This window comes from Nicotiana sylvestris, chromosome 2 (assembly GCF_000393655.2).
Source record: "Nicotiana sylvestris chromosome 2, ASM39365v2, whole genome shotgun sequence".
NCBI classification, from domain to species: domain Eukaryota; kingdom Viridiplantae; phylum Streptophyta; class Magnoliopsida; order Solanales; family Solanaceae; genus Nicotiana; species Nicotiana sylvestris.
In genome coordinates, this window is record NC_091058.1 from 158243750 (window position 1) to 158268579 (window position 24830).

Genomic DNA, 24830 nt, shown 5'->3' on the forward strand with positions numbered 1-24830 from the left:
GTCCTAAACTTAGGCTAAGAAGCCCAAAAATTAAGGACAATAGGTCCTCAACTTAGACTAACGAGCTCAAAAGTTAAGGACAATAGGTCTTAAAGTCCTGAACTTAGACTAACAAGCTCAAAAGTTAAGGATAATAAGTCCTGAACTTACAATAAGAAGCCCAAAAGTTAAGGACAATAGGTCCTTAACTTAGACTAACAAGCTCAAAAGTTAAGGACAATAGGTCCTGAAGTTCTGAACTTAGAGTTACTAGTTCAAAAGTTAAGGACGTGTAGTCCTGAAGTCCTAAAGTTATGTTCAAAAGTTACGAACATATAGTTCTGAAGTCCTCAACTTAGAGTTCCAAGTTTAAAAGTTAAGGACATGTAGTGTCACGTCCTTAGTTGTTAACTAAGTACACGTGCGGCACTTGACAACTCGCTCACGATCTTGCACAACTTGCTCACGTTCTAGTTATGTCAAGTCAGTCTTACTACACTCAAGATCGCTAAGAGAATGGAAGAAAGAACACAAGAGAATTGTTAAAGGAAGCTTTATATTAGAGAGAACTTGAATTGTTTGCTTGATGAATTGCAAATGAATGACCCCCTTTATATACTAGTCTCCTAGGGGCTAGTGTGTAAATATTAATTATTACACAAGTCCTTGATATTTAAAAGATAAGGACTTTTTCTAGAATTCTCTACAAGCCTAGAAGATTCCAAGGACTTTCCTAGCAAATCCATAAGGAACTAGGTTCTTCCTAAGGAAATGTCCATACCTCTCTAGAATCTTCTCACAAATGCTAGCCTTCTTCTTATGTAAACTTCCACATGGTATTAATATATGCCAAATGGTGCCTATGTGGCATGATGACATGGCCGGTCATCACACTCTCCCCCACCCAATATTGCGACGACCGCGACGTAATGCTGCTGCATAAACTCTCGGATCTTATCTTTGAATTGCCACAAGTCTTCATATCGTTCCCATGTGGCCTCCTCTGGTGATTGCCCTTTCCAATGGACGAGGAACATACCGGTGGCTTTTTGCCCTTGTTTTCGCCTGGCCTGGTAATCTATAAGCCTCAATCTCCGATCATGCGAGGCGGTGATAGTCATTGGCGCTCGACTTGATTGACCCCTACTTGGATCATCCTTATCTTCATGATATGGTTTAAGCATGCTGGCATGGAAGACAAGGTAGATCTTAATATACGATGGCATGTCAAGCTTATATGAGATCTTGCCTACCTTGGCGACGATCTTAAATGGCCCCTCGTACTTGCGAATCAGATTCTGATGCAGCCCCGTAGTGCCTTGAACTGTCTTGGGTTAAACCTCACCATGACCATGTCCCCAACTCTATAGTCTGTGGGGCGCCGCTTACGGTCAGCAAACTTCTTCATCTTCTTAACTGCCTTATTCAAGTATGACTTAGCAATGTCGAGCTGATCCTCCCATCCTTTGGCCATATGATAAGCCCTCAAACTCTTTCCCTAAGACGCGGCTGGTAATGAATGTGGAGTTTGTGGTTGTTGGCTTTTGGATAGCTCAAATGGTGTCTGCCCCATGGACTCACTCCGCTGCAAGTTATAAGAGAATTGGGTAGGGGTGGGCATTCGGTATTTCGGTTCGGTATTTAAGAATTTCAGTTCGGTATTTCGGTATTCGATTTATCAATTGTGTATACCAAATACCGTACCAAATTATTTTGGTACGGTTCGGTATTTCTTATTTTAGTTCGGTACGGTTTCGGTTTAACCAAGACCCATTCAGATTGTTGCAATTCAGTGTCAGAACCAATTGAGGCTGGTGAATTTACACTAGTAATATTTCGCATGCTGCTAAAAAATAGTAAAAAAAATATGTTTTGCATGCTGCTCAAAAACAGGCGATGATAAAATAACAGCCACTCGTCAAGAATGGATCTGGTATAAGACGAAAGTTGTACATGAGCATTGAGCAGAATATAACTCGAAAAAATATTATTACAAGCATCTCAAGAACATGACAAAGGCCTGAATTCGCATGCAACAAGACATGCATGGTCTTACGAGCATGGAACTGGTACTTGCCAACCAATAAGGCAATAACAAAGATAACTCCAAACATAGGCATAAAACAAACCAAGCTTAGATACTCTTTTCACCAAATAATCTCAAATGATTAGGAAAGAAACACCATTAAGAACTAAGAATCAAGTGCTAAAAGCTAACCAAAATACTGAAAACAAACTGCATTTTAGTAAGATAGTGTACTTATCAAACAAACAAAAGAAGATATGTTAATCAGTTCGTTCCTGTTGCTTGTGGCTAAGGGTGACTTGTTATTCATGTGAAGCAAACATTAATCCTGATATGCCAGTGCTACTGCAGTTGTCTTACTGGATTTTCAGATTGGTCATGCCCCTACTCTTCTTTTTTCCCTTTAAGAATCATAAAATCCCAGTTCATATGTTTATGCCTTAGAGTAATTAGATAGAATGTGTATAGATCAGCATATCATACTTCTGATCTAATGATTATACTGGTCAATCATGTTTGATGGTAAGTTTTCAGTCTATCATCTATCAGTATAAAAAAAATGAAACATACCTTTGAAAATTGAAATCGAAGCGAGCTCGGAACAGCTGCAGCAGCGTCTTCGACTCTTTGTTTGCCCGGAATTTGTGAGGAGTGAGGAATCGAATCGAATCGAACTCGGAAATCGCCTAATGCCCTAATCGCCTACTCATAGTACTCAGTCTGACTATCGTCGTCTATCAGTACTCCTAAGTCCTAACCTAATGAATTAGCCCTAATTCAAATTATTTTAGAGTGGGTTGGGGCGATGGGGGTGATGGGCAGTTGTTGGAATTAAAATTATTTTAAGTGGGCAGGGCGATGGGTTGGGGCAGACCGCAGACGGGCAGTGGACTACTGGATTGGGGCAATATATAAGAAAATGTCTTTTAAAAATCGGATTTTCGGTATTTTGGTATACCAAAATTTTAGAATTTTAATACCGAGGACTGTACCGAAATACCGAAATACCAAAATTTCAATACCGAATTAGACCAAAATAACCGAAACCGAAATACCGAATTAATTCGGTCCGGTTCAGAATTCGGCTTTTCGGATTTTATGCCCACCCCTAGAATTGGGCGATGTCTAGGAGCCTTGCCCAATCTTTCTGGTGCGTGCTTACATAATGCCTCAAGTAGAATTCTAGTAAGGCATTGACCCGTTCCGTTTGTCCATCCGTCTGTGGGTGGAAACTAGTAGAAAAGTGCAATTCCGTACCAAGTATGTCGAACAACTCTCTCCAAAAGTTCCCAGTGAAGCGGGGGTCTCGATCACTGATGATATGCCTTGGTAAGCCCCAATATTTTACCACATTCTTAAAGAATAGCTTGGCGGCTTCCTTAGCTGTGCAACCTGGTGAGGCGGGAATGAAGGTGGCATATTTGGAAAATCTATCCACGACCACTATAATAGTACCATAACCGTCAGACTTTGGTAGGCAAATGATAAAGTCCATAGTCACGCTCTCCCATGGACGCTCTAGAACTGGTAGTGGCTCCAAAAGTCCTCCGGGTTGTTGTTGTTCAACCTTGTCCTGTTGACAGACAAGACAAGTCTACACATAGCACTCTATGTCATCACGCATGCGTGGCCAATAGTAGATTGACTCAACCAGGGCCCTAGTGCGACGTTGACATGGATGACCAGCCCACGTTGTGTCATGACTCTCCCTTATGATTCGTCGTCTAATGTCTCCAAATTTAGGCACGTAGACCCGCCGACCTGTGGTAAGTAGTAGGCCGTATTCTATCCAAAACCATCTCGTCTTGCCTTTGTTGGCTAACTCGATAAGCTGTTTGGCTACTGGATCATGCTGCATGCTTTCTTTTATAGCCTTCCAAATGTCCCATCTCACTGAAGTGATTACAGCAAGATCAGCTTTTCGGCTCAAGGCATCAACTACAACATTACCTTTTCCCGGTTTATACTCCAGCGCATAATCAAACTCGGCCAAGAAATACTGCCACCTAGCCTGATTTGGTGTGATCTTCTTCTGTGTCTGAAAGTAGCTAGTAGCCACATTATCAGTCTTGACCATAAACCTCGACCCGAGCAGATAATGTCTCCATGTACGAAGGCAATGCATAATGACAGTCATTTCCTTCTCTTGTACCGTGTAACGCCGCTCCGTCTCATTTAACTTGCGGCTTTCAAATGCTATGGGATGTGTATCCTGCATTAGGACACCCCTAATGGCGAAGTCTGAGGCATCTGTGTGCACCTCAAATGTCTTGGCAAAGTCAGGTAATGCCAAGACTGGCTCCTCTGTTACAACTGTCTTAAGGAATTCAAATGCCTTTTGACAATGTTCCGTCCAAACCCATGGCTTGTTCTTCTTTAACAACTCAGTCAATGGTGTGGCCTTTGCTGAGTATCCACTGATGAACCGATGATAGTAGTTAACAAGGCAAAGGAAGGATCTCAACTCAGTTACCTTTATAGGTGCCTCTCACTCCTGGATAGCACGTACCTTAGCCTCGTCCATGCGTAGCTCTCCATTGCTAATGACATGGCCCAAGAAGTGCACCTTTGATTGTGCGAACTCACATTTCTCCCTCTTGATGTATAGCTCGTTCTCTCGCAAGACTTGGAAAACCTTTCTTAAGTGCTCCATGTGCTCCTACAAGGTGTTGTTGTAGATGACTATGTCGTCTAGGTAGACTACCACGAACTGATCAAGGTAGGGATGGAAGATCTTGTTCATAAGGGTGCAAAATGTGGTTGGTGCATTGGTTAAGCCGAAGGGCATCACCAACCACTCAAAGGCTCCATATCTCGTCACACATGTTGTCTTTGGCTCATCCCCTTCCGCAATGCGAACCTGGTAGTAGCCCTTTCGAAGATCCACCTTGGTAAAGTACTTAGCTTGCCCAAGTCTATCGAACAAGTAGCAGCAATGAGCAGGATCGGGTACTTATTCTTCACGATGACCTTATTAAGTGCTTGGTAGTCTATGCACAAACGCAATGATCCATCCTTATTCTTCTAGAACAATACTGGTGCGCCAAAATGTGACTTTGATGGGCGAATGTGACCAACATCTAGCAGCTCCTTCAATTGTTTACTGAGCTCCTCTAGCTCGGGAGGTGCCATACGATATGGGGAAAATGCGGGTGGCTTAACCCCTGGCTCCAACTCAATCTTGTGATCCACCTCTCGCCTAGGTGGCAGGTGCTTAGGCAACTCCTCGGACATGACATCTTTGTTTTCCTCAAGCAGCGTCTCTATGCAAGGCGGCAGTGTCTCTTGAAAACTCTTGTTTTCCTCCAGACTTGTGATGGTTGCCACAAACGTCGACTCCCCCTTCTTGATCCCCTTGACAAGCTGCATAGCTGATAGTTGTGCTTGGCTCTGTCCGTGTGGCATAGTCATTGTAGGTACCATGCAAGCTCCTTCTCGCTCCATAACCAAGACACGTTGGAGGTAGGGGTCGATTAAAGTATGACAATGTCTAAAGAACTCTTGCCCCAGTATGATGTCAAAGATATCCATAGCAGTTACGGTAAAGTTTGTCATACCTTCCCAAGCTCCCAATTTGACACCAACTCCATTAGCTACCCCACGAGCATTCTGTATCTTGGCATTCACGGTCTTAACGCGAGAGTTGGTTGGAGCAAGCTTCAATTCTAGTCTCTTTGCGGCAGCCTTAGTCATAAAATTATGAGTTGCTCCAGTATCCACCATTGCACGAGCGGGCTTGTTGTTGATAGTGAGATCCACGTATTAATTGCCATTCTCGGTAGGTTGGATAGCTTGCTTTGTGATAGCACCACATAATCCGATCATACCCAACTGTGCGGTTCCTGGACTCTCTCATTGTGGTTGCTCCTTCCGCTCACGTACCATGGCACTGAGGCTCTTGAGGTCAGGACAATTCCTGAAGCCATGTGGCCCTCTGCATAAATAGCATCCCTTCTTCTCGACCTGCGCCTTCTTCTCGGTGTAGCCCTAACGACCACTCGACTTTTTGAAGTCTTGAGTCTTGGAGTATTGTTGTTGTATCTCCTTGACTTTGCTACGGTCTCCCCCACCTTTGACATTGTTAACCTTTGACTCCTTGTCATTGCCTTTGTCGTGTTTGTCATGCCTTAAATCCATCAATGATTCGGCATCCACTATGGCTTGGTCTATATCAATGACTTGTCGGTGTTGCAACTCTTGCTTAGCCCAATTTTGCAACCCGTCCATGAAGTGGAATAACAAGTCATCATTGGTCAGGTTGGGGATTTGAAGCATAAGGGTAGTGAACTCCTTAACATAATTATGTATGCTCCATGTTTGCTTCAATTCCCTAAACTTGTGCCTTGCCTCGTACAAGACATTGTTTGGAAAGAACTGTCGCTTGAACTCCTCTTTGAACTAATCCCATGTGCTAATAGTACAAACACCTTTATCCACGTCGGTCATCTTCCTTCTCCACCATAGCATGGCAGTCTCTGAGAGGTACAATACTGCAGTGTTGATCTTGGCCTCGTCTTCCCTCACTTTGTCATGCCTGAAGTAGTTCTCCAAGTGCCAAAGGAAGTTTTCCACTTCTTGTGCATCACGAACACCTTGGAACATCGGGGGTTTGGGAGCCTCGATCTTGGCCTCCCTCGTCACCACAACATTATTGGCCACCTTGGTCATGCCAACATTAACATGCTCCTCGAGTGACTCTATCTTTGCCTTCATAGCATCGATAGTACTTAAAGCCTCCATGAGTCTGCACTCTAAGGCAGTGATGGTTTGCCTTAGTTCCAGTCTGTGTACGTCCCTCCAAGTCATTTTGGATACTCTCAATCTCTTCAAGAGTGTGCCCCTCAAGAACGTTAAGGGTGCCTTCCACCTTCCCCAAGCGTTGGCCAAAGATCTCCACGGCATCCATCCCCGCGTTCATCTTCATCACCCACTCTTTACCGAGCGAGACATCCTTTGGAAGGACCTCCACTTCATCCTCGCTCACCTCAGTGGCAGATGGTTCTTGGGATGTAAGCCCTTCGTTTGACACAACCTCAGGTGGCACCTCCTGGCTCTTGTTGGTGGCATTCCTCTTTTTGCTACGGCCACTCTTGCCAGCAACATCTTGGATGACGTTGTCTTGGGTGTTGGCAACGTTAATTTCTCCGTCGTTCGTCATTCCCTTAGTTGAAACTTTCGCTCTGATACCATATTGTCACGTCCTTAGTTGTTAACTAAGTACACGTGCGGTACTTGACAACTCGCTCACGATCTTGCACAACTTGCTCACGTTCTAGCTATGTCAAGTCAGCCTTACTACACTCAAGATCGCTAAGAGAATGGAAGAAAGAACACAAGAGAATTGTTAAAGGAAACTTTATATTATAGAGAACTTGAATTGTTTGCTTGATGAATTGCAAATGAATGACCCCCTTTATATACTAGTCTCCTAGGGGCTAGTGTGTAAATATTAATTATTACACAAGTCCTTGATATTTACAAGATAAGAGCTTTTTCTAAAATTCTCTACAAGCCTAGAAGATTCCAAGGACTTTCCTAGCAAATCCATAAGGATCTAGGTTCTTCCTAAGGAAATGTTCATACCTCTCTAGAATCTTCTCACAAATGCTAGTCTTCTTCTTATGTAAGCTTCCACATGACATTAATATATGTCAAATGGCGCCTATGTGGCATGATGACATGGTGGGTCATCATATGTAGTCCTGATATCCTGAACTTAGAGTTACAAGTTCAAAAGTTAAGGACATGTAGTCCTAAAGTTAAGTTCAAAAGTTAAGGACATGAGCAGAAGGGTATTTTTGTCCGGGCAGTTAAAGTTTATTAAAGCAGTGGCTAAAGACTAAAGACACTTTAAACAGTGGTTTAAAAGTAAATACATGTGTTATTAGTGGCTAACTGTGCACTTCCCCCACCAGTTTGCTCTGTAAAAATAGCACGGGCTAGCCAGTTTTCGGACTGGTCATTCAAAAATAGTCAGCGTTTGTCAAGTCGTTGAAACATAGACACTAATTTGCTGCAACAAAGACCGGTCCAACATAATATACTGGAGTTCTGTGCACCTGTATATGAACTTCCAGCATATTATGCTGGAACTCCAACACGCGGAAAGTTCCAGCATAATATACTGGAGATTCGAGCACATGTGTATGAACTTCCAGCATATTATATTGGACCGATATACTTTGATGGAACTCCAGTATATTATGCTGGAGTTCCGGTATACTTATGCTGGAACTACATTATATTATGTTGGAGTTCCAGTATATTTCTGCTGGAACTCCAGTATGACATGCTAGAATTCCAGTATACTTATGCTGGAGCTCCAGTATAATATACTGGAGTATTTTCCGGATTTTGAACAGTATTTTCATTCAGATTTATCTTTACATAAAAAATGGCTAAATTTCGATTACTTTTGAAAATGTGACTATTTTTGAATGACCACTTGTAAATCTGGCTATTTTTGAATTTCTCCCGTTTGCTTTAGCAAGCTACAAAATGGATAAGCCCAAATCTGTTAGCTAATCGAACGTTGAAAATGTTCTCAGGCTCAATTGAGCTCGGCTACATTACTGGAAAGTGAAAATTATAACAAATGACCTTGAAAATGGTCACTCTTGAATTTTTACCTCCGTTTGCCTTATGAGCTAACTTTTAAGGTCAAGGTCAAAAGTAGTGACCATAGGGCGAGCTAGAGTAACACTTATCACGGGATAAGCGGGGTCAAAAAATAAATAGTGGCACCGATATTTCTATAATTCATCCGCTAGATTACTGCCTTTACTGAGGAAATCATGAGTGACCCAATTCATAAATCGAAGCGGTAAAAATGATACTAGATTGCCACTTTTAGGCGGTGTTAATTGGAATAATAGCCTGTTTGGCCAAGCTTATTTTTGGCCAAAAGTGCTTTTTTTTTGCCAAAAGCACTTTTGGCCAAAAATTGAAGTGTTTGGCCAAGCTTCTGGAAGGAAAAAAATGCTTTTGAGGAGAAGCAGAAGCAGTTTTGGAGAAGCAGAAAAAAGTAGTTTCTCTTCAAAAGCACTTTTTTGAGAAGCACTTTTGAGAAAAATACACTTAAAAACAGTTTTTTAAAGCTTGGCCAAACACTAATCGCTGCTCAGAAGTGTTTTTCAAACTAATTAGTCAAACACAAATTGCTTCTCACTAAAAGTACTTTTGAGAAAAATACTTTTAAAAAAAAACACTTTTCAAAATAAGCTGATTTTTGCAGCTTGGCCAAACGGACTATAAAACCAACGCATACAAAGTAGTTGAAAAATAGTAGCTAGAGCTTAAAAATGGGCAAATAGTTGAAACATAGCCACGGCCCACGGCAACTTTAGAAATTTTCTTTGGAGTTTGAACTTTTGCAAGTGAAACACCAAGACAGTGAGTTTTAAACTTATATGAGTTGAACTGTTGGAAGTCAAACTCCAAGAATGTATCATGAATTTCAAACTTCTGTAAGTAAAACTCCAGGATTGTGAGTGAAACTTCAGAACAATATTCTAGCGTCCTTGGAAAATTTCCTGAACTTCTATTACCATTTTTCAAAATAACTTTAGGTATTCATTTTTTTTTTTTTTTGACAAGGAAAATGAACTTTAGGTATTCATTTGAACATCGTTCCCATAAATGAAACCCAAACCCAAAGTTGATATTGTTAAGAGGTTGTAGCTATTGCTTTTGCCAACTGGCGAATGTGTAAAATATCATCTTTGAGGGTAAAATAGCACGGACTAGCCAGTTTTCGGACTGGTCATTCAAAAATAGTCAGCGTTTGCAAAGTTATTGAAAAATAACCATTATTTTGCTGCAACAAAGATTGGTCCAACATAATATACTGGAGATCGGTGCACCTGTGTATGAACTTCCAGCATACTATGCTGGACTCCAACACCCGAAAAGTTCCAGCATAATATACTGGAGATTGGAGCACATGTGTATGAACTTCCAACATATTATATTGGACCGATATATTATACTGGAACTCCAGTATATTATGCTAGAGTTACAGTATACTTATGTTGGAACTTCATTATAATATGTTGGAGTTCCAGTATACTTATGCTGAAACTCCAATATATTATGTTGGAGTATTTTCCGAATTTTGAACAGTGTTTTCGTTCAAATTTATCTTTACATGAAAAGTGACTAAATTTAAATTACTTTTGAAATTGTGGCTATTTTTTATTGACCACATGTAAATCTGTCTATTTTTAAATTTCTCCATCTTTGAGGGCCAGAGGAGGAAGTAGAACAATCGCGTAAGTAAGAAGTCAGAAGTGAAGAAGAAGAAGATGAAGAAGAATAAAAAAAGATAAGACTGAATCTCCATTCAGGCCCACCTATATCCCTCGTCACCTCACAGACACCGTTAAAGTTGAAGAAGCTGATCCTCATACTTTACCAACATCTTTACCAGGAAACCAAGCAAGTACCATTTTACTGGAATTCAAACCCAGCCTGCGCCATTTGTCTCAATCAACTCACCAATAAATCACTTTGTGACCTGTTAAAGCTCATGATCACTACAAACCGCACAAAAACCATTTTGATTCATTTCCAAAAAAGCAGCTGTCTTTAGACAAGACGAACAGAGCAACATAGGCAGTGTATAAAGTACATATATGTGACATCTTAAAACTATCCCACTTCATGCGACGTCTTAAAACTATCCCACATTCTTGTGAAAGTTGGATCTAAAAGATACAAAATCAGCAACTATCACAATACAAGTATATTTTCTCTAGCTTAACTAAGATATAGTAGGTCTCTGTTTATCCAAAGAAAAATAGAAAAAGGTTTTGCAACCAGTATGTGAGTAGCAAATGACAATGACAGTTTTCTGTGAGGTGATCACAACTTCTGCATAACAACTGAATTGGCCAAGCCTGCTTGCTCAATTGTTTGGCTTGGATAACTAAGGATTTTAGGAGGAAAACCAACTGTCTGTAGTTGGTAATCCCCTGTAGCACTGGGCCTTGAAGCATCGATGAAGGCACGAATATCACCAACTGTATGATGGTAATTGAAGGGTGCAACTATGCGGGTTCCATCGGCGAGTCTAAGTTGAAGTGAGGTTGATGGCAATGATTCATCCACAAGGAAAGTAGAAGGTGTTTGGGTGTTGATAGGGGCAGAGGCAGATAGTTCCGAAGTTCCTGCAGTTGAGCTGCTGCCGAGTGTTCTTCCCACTCCTTGAAATGGAACTTGAGGTTTCTCTGGTTCCTGCAAGTGCATGGAGGAAGCGAAAAAATGTAAGCTTTACTTCAACTGATGTAGGACATGTTTATAGACAATTATTGAGCTCCTATACAGAAAACGAGAGGAGTTGAGTTAGGGAGTTAAAGGGTGCTCATAGAGGATATAAGGTGATGGCATTTACAAGTACCATTTCTAGGAGATAGCAGAAAACAGAATTATATTTCGTGACGGTTTTGCTCCCACGTCTGAAAATCAATCACATCTGATAATGTACAATGTCACTAAATGATAGACTCACGTCTCATATTTGTGTTTGCTTCATATTTTTTCCTCTGTTATCTTTCTGCCTCTATTTTTAGTTCTTTATAATAATTGTTGCGTGAAAAGAGAAGATAAGAGAAAAGGTGCAATTTAGGGGTGAACATTCAATACTTACAGAGAAGTTCTCATCCCTTCTTATGAGGTTGCAATGCACCTGGGACCTACTATCTGCAGGTGCCAGCTCTCTTGGACATTCGGACTTCCCAATACTCTGCAAATGAGGCACACCATGACATTGTGAAACTAAAATCATCTCTAACTGAAACTTGGTCATCAAATACGAGAAATGTACAAAAGAACAGTGAAGAACTCAGAGAAACAAGTGGGAAAGTCTTTGGAAGTAGATATTAGATAACCATAAGGCAAATTAAAACTCAACCATCTTCCAGCTAAGTTTCAAACTTCAAACAAAGTAGAGTAGCAACCTCCATGATCTACTACAAATGCGAGGTTTGAAGACAAAAGCTATGCTGCATGGACTTATTTACAGGTACGTATTTGATAGGGGTATACATGAGTATCCAAATACGGGACTAGCAGTTTTTTCGCTAATTTTTAGAGTATTATGAAGAATCTGCACAAATCACCCATATGCATGTCACACCTATTCGACAAGGGTATGCAAACAAATGAAGGATCCATGTATGAAAAAGGACAAAGAGGCAACATGAATTGATGGATGCTTAATTCTCAACAGTGGAAGGATAATGGAGAAAATGGACTATTTAGTTGGGCCTATTACGCATTAGACTTAGAAGGATCCAGCCACAGTGTCGGGCAATCTTTGGCCTTTTTCATGGCTTTGTTTTCATTCTCACTTACCTCCAGAAAAGATGCATTTTCAGGATCATCCAATCTCCTCAAAGGACCACCATTTACAGTAAAACCATTTCTCCAGAAGATAATGTTATGTACAATGGACTCAGGAGGTTGAGGAGCTGGTGCAGGTACTGTCTCCCCTGCAAGCGTTCTCCCAGTTCCACTAAAGCTTCTTGAGCTTGAACTAGGACGGATACTTTCCAAAGGACCTTGCATTGCACCCATTTGTCTAGCTCGATCAAAGATGGAGTCCACATCATTCTGCTTTGAAGGGTCTTGAACAAGCATTCCACTGCAAACAAAAAATGTAGCCACAGTTAGGGGAAGAGATTGCTTCATGGCATTCAGCAGTTCTATGTAATCTTTCAAATTTTATTGATTCAAATCAATTATTTTCAGAATATAGTCACAACGTAAAGAAAAACGTCAATGGACACAAGATAACAAACATGACTATATACTCGGTATCGTGAATGTTTAAAAAAATTGGTTAATGTGCCCTCCCATCTACTCTTCTCCACTTAAATACCAGACTTTTGTCGATAGCAGCGTTCGAACTCGTGGCGTGCGCTTAACCCACACATACTTGGACTCGTGAATTGTCACATAGAAATACTCAACTACCTCAATAACAAAAGCTATTTCTAATAAACGATTAGGAATATCATTCAACTATTATAGTGAAATCAAGCTAGGACTAGAACAACCTAGATAGCACTGCCATGGACAATGAATATGCACTTTTGGAAGTAGGAGAAACTTGCCCATTAGATATTAATGTGTATCGCTTATCATCTATGCAAACTAAATGGAAATAGAAGTACCACATAAGCTATAGAGCAAGTAGAAATAAAAGAAAATATTTGAAGATCATGACGTTTATAAGTATCATATCAATTATAGTGTGATTAGGTCAAAAAGAACGAAAGTTTGGGCAGCATAAGAATAGAAATGGATGCTTAAGAAAATTGAATTTGCTAAGATCAATTAATTAACTTCTTTCTGGTATTGTTGCAGATCTTAAAAAAGAGAACCCGAAGCGTCAGGTGTGATTTATGACGAAAACCTTTTTATGGAAAAAAAAAATCCCGTTTTCTTTTTTTGAGGAAATCATGGTCTTGTGTGTGATTATTTTAACTTGTGGAAAATGTCTTCTCCCAGAAAATATTTTCATCAAAATGGAGAAAATGACGTTCCTGCTCATGAGCAGGAGTCATTTTCTTTTACAAATATCCTAATTCTTAATCCATGTCACTTGGACATTATTGTCAAACATTGAATGCTAAAAAATATCAACAGTATCATCATACTCTATTCTCCTCTTTATAAAATTAGTATATAACAGCAATATGTCTTACCAAAACAACATATGTCACTAATTTTTATACTCAACCTTAACACTGGAAAATGATTCGGAATATAACATTGCCTTAACAAAGAACTCTCACTCACTCACTCTCGTCTTTCTCTGACTTTCCTACTGTGAATTCCTCACCCCCCACCCCATAACAAAATGATCAGGAAAATCAATTTAAAGCAGATAGAAACGACGGAATCACCAGCTCAGTTCTAACAACTGGATAATTAGTACTAACACCTCCAACTAGAAATTCAATTTATTTTCCCAAAAGCACCTTCTAACGCGAAAACGGAATATAAAATTGCACAGAAAGGCGGCAAAAGGCCCTCCAAGTCTAGCAAAGAAAATGCTATCAGTTTCATATAAACGGCAAAATTTGACACGTATAACAAATCAAGTAGATGAATAAAGACTTTTCAACTAAAATTCTTGTAAATTACAAGAAATGTATAAAATCCAGAAGTTAATACTCAGCTAGGTAACAACTAACAAGCAATTTGCGAATACGAAACAGCAATTAGTAGGTAATAAATGAGAGGATAGGATAAAATAGAAGAGCTAGGGTTTTGAGAAAAATGAATGCCTCTTTTCACCACCAGTGTAGTATTCTTGGGGATTATCAGAGTCGCTGTCTGAATCGTGTCCAGAAGGACGGTTCAGATCAGATAGTGTTCGGATACCGGCGGCGGCGGCGCGGCCGGTCGACGGCTGCCTAGAGGGTTTCTTGCTATCCCGGGAAGACATTGCTTCTGTGCACTGCTGAAGATTCAAAGAGAGAGAATATATGACGAGCTTTCGTGGGTATCCAGTATCCACGTTTGTGCGCCCGATGCAGCCATTGATTAAAACAATATGGAAAAGGGCCAAAAATATTCCTCTAACTATGAGAAGGAGAGTAATTTTGTTTTTATTTAATATTAAATCCCAACATATCCTTATTGTTAGTGAATTGATAGAAAATATACTAAATTTGCCCTTCATTTAACTTTCATTCCAAATATGCCCTTACTATAAGTAGGCTGACTCGTATTTACCCCTTGCTATCAAAATCAGTTATTTTTTATAACGTTTAATCTCACCAAAGTTGATCTTATCTGACCGTTAGACTTAATAGCTATGAAAAGTTTCTTTGACTTTGATAACCAACGTTTCTTTAGCCTTAAATTTGATAACATTTTTGATTTAATTACCTTTAACTTTTGGTGTTGGAAATATTTCTGAACTTTGGTAACGTTTCCTTAGTAACGTTTCTTTATTAACAAATAGATGTCCAACTTTGGACTATATATATATACTGGTATTAGTATCCACGCGGATGCACGGACACTAATAATGTCAAATATTTAAGTTATTTGGATTGTAGGTAAATAATCTTAAAATTTACACTTTTTCAGTAAATGTAGATAATCATTGAATATTAACTACGTGAAAAAAATAAACCATTTTTTCTATTTTTCTTCTTTGATACCAACTTGTCACGATCCAGAATTTCCACTCTCGGGAGTCGTGATGGCGCCTACTCGTAGAAGCTAGGCAAGCCACGAACTTAGAAATCTTTAGCTCTTCTGTGTTAATTTTTTTTTTACAACTCATTTTAACAAGTGATAAACACCTACATGATAGCGGAATATGAGATTTAAGCGGAAGTCTTAAATAAAACCAAAATGTTTTGAAAGTCAACACATGCCTCTACCCAGAAACTGGTGTCACAATATCCACGGACTACTAGGAGTACTACATACAATAGTTTGAAGGAAAAATAACACTGTTTGTCTCGGATACATGAGATAACAGAACATAATAAAAGATAGAGGAGACGCCGGGCCTGCGGACGCCTGGAAGGCTACCTCGGTGTCTCGGTGGACTGAAGGCTGGCTCCACTACTGCTACTGATCAAGTGCCGCTCCGGTATCTGCACAGAGTGCAGAGTGTAGTATTAGCACAACCGACCCCATGTGCTGGTAAGTGTCTGGCCTAACCCCGGCGAGGTAGTGACGAGGCTAGGACCAGACTCCAGATAAACCTGTGCAGTTATAATATACAGCAGAAATATAAACAAGTAATAACAGTTTTAAACGGAGGGGGGGACATGCTTCGGGGAAACATATCAATTCTATCAGAAACTTAATAAATTATGAAAGAACACTCGATGTCTACAATCAATACAATAACAATATTGTTGCGGCGCGCAACCCGATCCCTTATCATTTAACATTGTTGCGGCGTGCAATCCGATCCACATATATAACTATTGCAGCGTGCAACCCGATCCAATATAATGTTTGTTGCGGCGTGTAACCCGTTCCAAATATACAATCAACAATAATCATAATTAACTGTTCCGACAAGGGATCAATAATAGACTACACTATCCCGACAAGGATCTCCACGGTACAAGTATATACGTCCCGGCAAGGGAGAAACAGCCATAACCAAACTTGTTCCAACACCTAACGATCTCAACTATAACTCAACTAATTTCAACATCTAACTACCTCAGCTATAACTACACTTGTAACAACACCTAACTACCCAGCTATAACCAAACTTGTTACAACATCTAACACGAAGAATCATCAACCTGAGCATCCGTAATATCAATTAAGAACACAATGTAAGGGAACCTCAACTCAACAATAGCCCGGCAAGGGGCAACATAATGATCTCTTCTCTTTCTCACTTTTACTTCACAATTCACTTCACAACTCGAGTCAATGCTCTAGAGTTTCGATTATCACTTATACTTTCACAATTCGTTATACAACTGGAGCCAATGCTCCTCAATGTTCATAGGTCACAATTCTTTCCACAACTTTACACTACAAATAGAAATCTTTACCAAAGCATAAATAATACAACGAGATCATGAAAATCAAAATATAAGACTCACGGTCATGCTTGACACCAACGCATAGATACTCGTCACCATATTTATACGTCGTACTCAACAAGGAACAAATAGGACACAACTCCTAATCCCTCAAGCTAAGGTTAGACCAAATACTTACCTCGATGCATCGAACACAACTCAAGCTTCAATTATAGCTTTACCCCTTGATTCCTCCGCCAATTCGCTCGTATCTAGCCACAAGTTACTTAATTACATCAATAAACGCTAAATGAATCAATTTGAATGCATGAAAAATGAGTTCTCCAAAGTTTTATCCAAAAAGTCAAAATTGCCCCTGGTCCCACGTGGTCAAAACCCGAGGTTTAAACCTAAACCCGATTATCCATTTCCCCACGAACTCAAATATATAATTCGTTTTGAAATCGGACCTCAAATCGAGGTCCAAATCCCCAATTTTTGAAAACCTAGGTTCTACCCAAAACACCCAATTTCCCCCATAAAAATCATTGATTTGAAGTTGAAATCATGTTAAAAGATGTTAATGATTGAAGAAAACTAGTTTAAAACGACTTACAATTGATTTGGAGAAGAAAGGCTGTTTGAAAAATCGCCTCTTATGTTTTTGGGGTTTTAAAAAATGAAAAATGACTAAAAATCCCGTCTATTTATACCCCCCTCAGACCCCTTGTGCGGACCGCACAAAGTCGACTGCGGCCGCACAGCAGGGCCCTGTGCAGACCGCACATAGTTGACTGCGGCCGCACAACAGCGTCCTGTGCGGACTGCACAAAGCCGATCGCGGCCGCACAGCCTTCATCGCGCTCCGCACAAGGTCGTCCGCGGACTGCACTGGTGGGGTTCAAAGACCTGCAATTTATGGTTTTAAGCCTAAAACATCCCGAAACTCACCCGAGCCCTTGGAACTCCAAACCAAGTGCACACAAAACCTCAAGAACATCCTACGGACTTTCGTGTAATCAAATCATCAAGATAACATCATGAACATCAAATTAAATCTCAAGATCAATGAAATCTTCTCAAAACTTCTTTAAATATCAATTGCAATTTAAGTCCAAATCACGTCATATGACATCCGTTTTTCACCAAATTCCACAGAAATGTGTTAAATCATATATAAGCCCTGTACCGGCTGCCAGAACCAAAATACGGTCCCGATACTATCATGTTCTAATCAAATTTCATTTCAAATTTCTTTAAACAATTTCAGAAAACAATTTTCTTTGAAAATTCATTTCTCGGGCTCGGGACCTCGGAATTCGATTCCGGGCATACGCCCAAGTCCAATATTTTCCTACGCACCCTCTGGGACCGTTAAATCACGGGTCTGGGTCCGTTTACCCAAAACGTTAACCGAAGTCAAATTAGCTCATTCTATAATCAAACCTTATCGTTTTTCACAGATTATCATATTTAAGCTTTCCGGCTATGCGCCCGGACCATGCACGCAAATCGAGGTGATCTCTAAATGAGGTTTTCAAGGCCTCAGAACACGAAGTTTCATTTTAAAACAAGTGATGATCTTTTGGGTCATCACACCATTCTGCCGGTGTCATTGGATTCTAAAAGTAGTCAGGAAGCAAAACAATCAGATGTTTAAGACAATGGATCTTTGGATAAGACTTCACTCTTTTACTACTACTTGAACTGTTGATATCTCCTAAAAAATATTTCTTTCTTAAAAATTTAGTTTCTAAAACATTATTTTTCAATAGTAATTATTTTTATAATAAAGTAATTGAAAATATTATTCTTAATTCAAAACTCATTTTAGTTGGCTATCTAAAAACATAAACAAATTCTTTAGCTAGTGAATTTTTATTACTCCGTGTTGATATTTGACACTAACCATGTTAAATATCTAAGTTATTTAAATTATATGTAAATAACCTTAACATTTAAACCTTCTAAATAATTATAGATAATCGTCATATATTAATTGAGAAACATTACATGAAAAAAGACTAACATTTTCTCAATTCTCGTAGTGATAGTTTTATTTTTGCACTATTCTCATAGGAGTCTTTGGAACCTAAAAATAGCCACAAAGTGAAACAATAACTCATGTTTATTGCAAAGCACAAAGGTTGACATGATATAAACGATTCTTTGATTAGAACGTGACTCTTATACTACAACTTGAACTCTAATTTGGTATGATTTTATCTTTCAAAAATATTTCTATTTTAAAATTTCAATTTCTAAAACTTTATATATATTATAATAATGATTATCTTTATAATGGTGCAAGTGAAGATATTATCCGTAATTTAAAATTCACTTTAATCGAGTATCTAAAAATTTAAACGATTCTTTGCCCGGATTTATTTCAGCATGATTCCACTTTAAGTTTATTGATATCTCTAGCCCCAAAATTTAAAATTTTAATACCCTATATATACAAAATTTTGTTCTTTGAATCATTAAATGTTAAATTAGTTGATTATTATTATAAAACATTGCATATATTGTCTTAAAATTGTCAAGTAGTTTATTTTTCGATACCATACTTGACTTAACCTCAATGCAACTACTCAAATTGAATTCCAATTCAAATTCGAATATCATATCAGTTTGTTAGTAATAGTGATTTTTTAAAAACGACACATAATGTAAATTAAAAAAATATTCGAAGATATCCTTATCTTATAATCTATGTATTTTAGTTGAAAAAAAATATTTGAAATCGATGAGATTAATTTTTAAATTTTTTATACTCAACAAAGATGAAACATAAGAAGAAATTTGTTGTCATCTTTTATTTCTCGTTTTTAGATCTTTCTAATATTTGTTTCAATATTTTTTTTCTTTTATTTTATTTTTCATGTCACTATTTCTTTTGTTACAAAAAATTGATTTATTTCACTATAAACGGATGAGTTTTAATAAATTGTCTACATATGAACTTTAATTATATTTTTAATCTTTGGTGAAATTATTTCACAATTTTCTTTTGTCTTTATCTAATCAGCCTAAATAGGTGCTCACCCGATCACTTAAATTAAAAATTAGATGATGTGTAATTTATATATTATCCATATATAATATGTGTATAATCGTGTGTTGTCGGTATATCATCTATTTATATTAGCTATAAAAAATAAACAATAAATATGGCTGAATATTATGTAAATATTCCATAAGATTTCATTTTTTGAGTTTTTCCACGATATAACTTCTATTATAATAATTTTTAACTCTCTACTAATATTCAAAAATATCTTATCTTTTTATTATCTTTGTATTAAAAAAAGTAAAGAGTTTTTTCAAAATAATTTGCTTCCATTTTAAAAAAATATTTCACGTCATACCAATTTTTTCTTTATATATACTCTTTATTACACTTAAAAGTCGCTATAGAAACTATCAATTAGAAACCAATTTCTCTCTTGTTGAGTCTGAAAAAAAAATCTTTCACATAATCTAATGATTTAAAACTAATATTCTTCAACGAAAAAAATATTATACCCTTGCAAATTGGCTTGACTACACCTAAATGAAGGGGTCAGCTTATACCCTTCAATTCCTTGAATTTGCTAAATTGAAATTAACTATAGCAATTGTATAGCCAAAGTTTTGTTATTTGTTTGATGTTCATTTATGCAAATTGATACTTCAAACAAATATTCTTTAAGAAGAAAAAAGAAACAATTTTTTTTTAAATATTGACTGATTTTGTGATGTTTTTTTTCTCTAGCATGTATGTTTACTTTATTATATATAATTAAACTTTTATTTGATTTTGTAAACTCTTTTTTGTTATTTAGATAAACATAGACGTGTACCCTATATATTATATTTATTTTAATAGAATTTTATTTTATTCAAATCTAGCTGCAGTGTTTCAAAGAACTATACTTGTAGGATTTTAAATGTAAAAGAGTTTTATAGGTATATGGAGTAGTTTTTTTTTCTAGAGGCGAAGTAGTATTTAAATAATTAGAAAAATAGCAAAAGTTCCTAACATGGTTGCAAATGATCATTAACCGAATTAAGTATGATAACATGATTAAAAAAAAAGATAAATTTTATTTTTAATTTAAATTTGAATTTTAGAACTTTATCTATAAATTCAAAATTATCTTTTAATTTAAATTCTAGAAGTAATATTTAAATAATTATAAAAAATAACAAAATTTCCTAACATGATTGCATATGATCATTAACCGAATTAAGTATGATAACATGATAAAAAAAGATAAATTTTATTTTTAATTTAAATTTGAATTTTAGAACTTTATCTATAAATTCAAAATTGTTTTTTAATTCAAATTATATATATATATATATATATATTATATTATATTATATTATATTATATTTGTATTTAACTAAAATAGTCAAATATAGAATAAAGTTACCATATACTATTGACATTTATTAGTTTGCCACTTGGCTTAACCATAATGTCAATTATATATGGTAACTTTCTTGATTTAATATATATATATATATATATATATATATATATATATATATATATATATATATATATATATATATATATATATATATATAGATTGATAGATAGATAGATAGATAAGTTTGTGTTAATTTTGAATGTGTGGAAAAAAAAGTACAAACTTTTCTTCTAATTTTCTTATGTTGGGTTTTCTTTTGATTAATTTGTGTTATTTTTATTCCTAGTTTATACAAGAAGAGCTTGTTGAATTTTGGGGGATACGCCTAATTTAATTCATCACGGTACAAGCGAAATATCTTTAAGGATAGTGTCTTTGACACGCCTCCAGCTAAATCTTATTCTCCATAATTCATTATTATTACAACAATCTTAAGAATATTTTCACACTGTTATTATGGAGAATAACAGTGTTAATGTTGTTGTTGATGCTGCTACACCCGCTGCACCAACTGTTTCTGTTGATGTTCCATTACCAATTACCTATGCCAAATCTTTTCTTGATGTTTCAAAAATTGAGATTTTTGGTGGAGATAATTTTAAGTATTGCCAGAAATGCAAACATTCTATTTTGGATATGCATGGAGTTGGTTTCACACTTACTGATCCTAAGCCAACTGAAGCATCTTCCGTTGAGATGAATCAATAGGTTCATGCTAATAAGGTATGCAAACATACTATAATTTCTACTCTTTCTAACGAATTGTTCGATGTCTACGTTTCTTACAAGGGGGCAAAAGAAATTTGAGATTCATTAATAACAAAGTACATTGCTGAAGACACTACCAAATAAATAAAAAATTGGTTGGAAACTACTACAAGTGAGAGATGCGGAGGAAAAGGACATAACTTCACAAATTAACAAATATCACAAGCTAATTGAAGATCTCAAATCTAAAGATATCTCTTTGCCCGGACAGGTTGTTGCTGGTATTCTTATAGAAATTTTTTCCAAATCTTGGACTAACTATAAACAACAATTGAAGCACAAACACAAGCAACTGTCACTGAAGGACTTGGTCAAGCACATTATAATTGAAAATACTAACCGCAAGCAAGCTGTTGCTGACAAAGGAAAGAAAATTGCTGCAAGAGCCAACCTTTTGGAGGACAACAAGCATCAGAAAATCAAAAAATAGGTACGACAAAAGAAATGGTTATAAGTCGAAAATCAACAATCAAACCTTCAAGATAAACGACAACTGCTTTGTGTGTGAAAAACCTGACCATCATGTTGCTCAATGCCGGAAGAAGGTTGGGATTGACAATCCTGCTAAAGTTAAAGTAAATTTAACTAAAGCCAAAGCGAATGACCTAATTTCTGCGGGTTTTTTTCAAATAAATCGTGTGGCCAATGTGAAAGATTGGGTATTAGATTCTGGTGCCACTAGCTAAACATGTGCTAACAAAAAAGAATTTGTGTCTTATACCCAAGTTGAGGAATGAGAAGAAGTTGTATATCTTAGTGATTCAAGGACTATTCCAGTTCTTGGAAAAGACAAAGTTCTTCTCAAACTCACATATGGCGAAACTTTGGCATGATGTGTTGCATATTCCTAGTATTCGAGTCAATTTGGTTTATGTGAGATTATTAGAAAAATGGGGATGAAGATTTCTTTTGAATCTGATAAGGTCGTGTTAACCAAGAATAATAATTTTGTTGGCAAGGGTTATTAACCATGGATTATTTGTACTCAATGTTATGAATGAAAATGTTAGTTCTTCTCCTTACTTGATTGACTCTTTTAATTTATGGCATGCAAGATTAGGACATGTTAGTTTTATCTTATATTAAGAAGATGCATTATGAAGGTCTTATTTTAAATATTAATTTTTCAAATATTGATAAGTGTGAAGTTTGGTCAAAAGCTAAACAAACTAAGAAATCATGTGTTTCTGTACTTAGAGAATCTGAATATTAAGCTTAATTCATCTGACTTAGGAGACTTGAAAATAGACTATGACTAGAGGAGGAAGAAAATATAATGTGTCATTTATAGACGATTTCTCTAGATATACAAAAGTTTATTTATTGAGAAATAAAGATGAAACTTTTGATAAGTTTTTAATTTATAAATCTGAAGTAGAAAATCAATTGGATAAGAAAATCAAAAGAGTTAGACCTGATGTGGAGAATTTATTTTGTTAAATGACTACTGTGAGAAAGAAGGCATAATACACGAGATAACTCTGTCATATTCTCTACAATCAAATAGTGTAACAAAAGGGAAAAATAGAATATTAAAAGAAATGATGAACAACATGCTTGTTAGTTTTGGTGCTCTGAATAATTTTTGGAGTGAAGCCATTTTATCTTCTTATCATTTACAAAATAGGATTCCCTATAAAAAAAAGGGTAAAACTCCTTATGAGTTGTGGAAAGGATATCCCCCTAACTTGAAATATTTAAAAATGTGAGGGTGCCTTGCCAAAGTTATGTTACCCGATCTTAAGAAAAGAAAAATAGGATCTAAAATATTTGATTGTATGTTTATTGGATATACTAAAAGTAGTGCAGCATATTAATTTTTAGTAGTTAAATGTGATGTTCTTGAACACAATATTATTATTGAAACAAAAAATTTTGAAAATAGTTTTCCTTTAAAACTTGAGAATATTTCTCATGCTCCTGTTATTCCAAGTGATAATATTTTTCATGTTCCAATTATTCAAAATGATTTTGAAAGTGAGGACTTAAGAAAAAGTGAAAGACCAAGGAAAGAAAAATCTTTTGGCAATGATTTTTATACTTATCTTGTGGATAATGATCCTTTGACATATTCTGAAGCAATTTCTTTGTCTGATGCCTCACCTTGGAAAGAATCTATTGATGTAAAAATAAATTTAATTTTACAAGAATAAAATTTAGATTTTAGTTGATTTATATCCGAGAGGTAAATCCATTGGTTGTAAATGAATTTTCAAGAAGAAACTCAATCCGGATGGTTCCATTGATAAATACAAAGCTAGACTTGTTGGAAAAGGTTTTACACAAAAATAAAATGTTGATAATTTTGATACTTATGCTCCTGTAACTAGAATTTCCTCAATTTGTATTTTACTCGCCTTTGCTTCTATTTATAAACTTTTTATTCACCAAATAAGTGTAAAACAATATTTTTAAATGGTGGTTTAGAAGAGAAAATTTACAAGAAGCAACCTGAGGGTTGTATAGTGTCTGGCCAAGAAAATAAAGTATATAAATTGCTAAAATCTCTATATGGTCGAAATCAAGCACCTAAACACTAACGTGCAAAATTTGATCAAGTATTGATTAATGATGGATTTTCATCAATTGAAGTAGATAAATGTGTTTATACAAAATGTGTGGATGGTACTTGTATTATTATTTACCTTTATGTAAATGACATGCTTATTTTTAGTTTTAGTCTTGATTTGGTAAATAAAACGAAATATTTTTTGTCCTCTAATTTTGAAATGAAATGTGACGACCCGGTCAATCATCTTAAGAATTTACGCCCCGATTCCCTATTAACTACTTTTTCCAAGTTTATTTCTGCTAATGTGATTTGCCGGGATGTTCGGTTTTGAGTTTCGAGGAGTTTTGGGACACTTAGTCCCTAAATGAGAGCTTAAGTATTGGAAAGTTGACCGTAGTTGGAGCAGTATGAAGACATCCTCGGAATGGAAATCCGATGGTTCCATTAGCCCCGTTAGGTGATTTCGGGATTAGGAGCGTAATCGGAATGCGTTTTGGAGGTCCGTAGCTAATTTCGGAACGTGTGTGCAAAATTTCAAGTCATTCGGACGTGGTTTGGTTAGGTTTTTGATCGAAAGCGTATTCTGAGGAAATTTGGAGTTCTTA

At 36.7% G+C, this 24830-nt stretch overlaps 2 protein-coding genes across 2 annotated transcripts; both read right to left on the minus strand.

Moving 5' to 3' along the window:
* Positions 1-5029: 5029 nt before the first annotated feature.
* Positions 5030-5728, minus strand: LOC138885855 (uncharacterized). Its single transcript, XM_070166843.1, has one exon. The coding sequence runs from the start codon at positions 5726-5728 to the stop codon at positions 5030-5032; it is 699 nt and encodes a 232-aa protein (XP_070022944.1).
* Positions 5729-10536: 4808 nt separating this feature from the next.
* On the minus strand, positions 10537-14617 carry LOC104235458 (plant UBX domain-containing protein 4-like). Its single transcript, XM_009789231.2, has 4 exons — positions 14299-14617; positions 12359-12647; positions 11652-11747; positions 10537-11239 (listed from the first exon to the last, which is right to left on the minus strand). The coding sequence occupies exons 1-4, from the start codon at positions 14457-14459 to the stop codon at positions 10868-10870; spliced, it is 918 nt and encodes a 305-aa protein (XP_009787533.1). The 5' UTR covers positions 14460-14617; the 3' UTR covers positions 10537-10867.
* Positions 14618-24830: the final 10213 nt, after the last annotated feature.

Coding starts and splice junctions, on each gene's coding strand:
- LOC138885855 (XM_070166843.1), bottom strand. CDS start 5,728: ATGGTGGATACTGGAGCAACTCATAATTTTATGACTAAGGCTGCCGCA.
- LOC104235458 (XM_009789231.2), bottom strand. CDS start 14,459: ATGTCTTCCCGGGATAGCAAGAAACCCTCTAGGCAGCCGTCGACCGGC. Junction 12,648..14,298: donor TACACTGGTGGTGAAAAGAG/GCATTCATTTTT, acceptor TTTTGTTTGCAG/TGGAATGCTTGTTCAAGACC. Junction 11,240..11,651: donor GAAGGGATGAGAACTTCTCT/GTAAGTATTGAA, acceptor ATGCACTTGCAG/GAACCAGAGAAACCTCAAGT.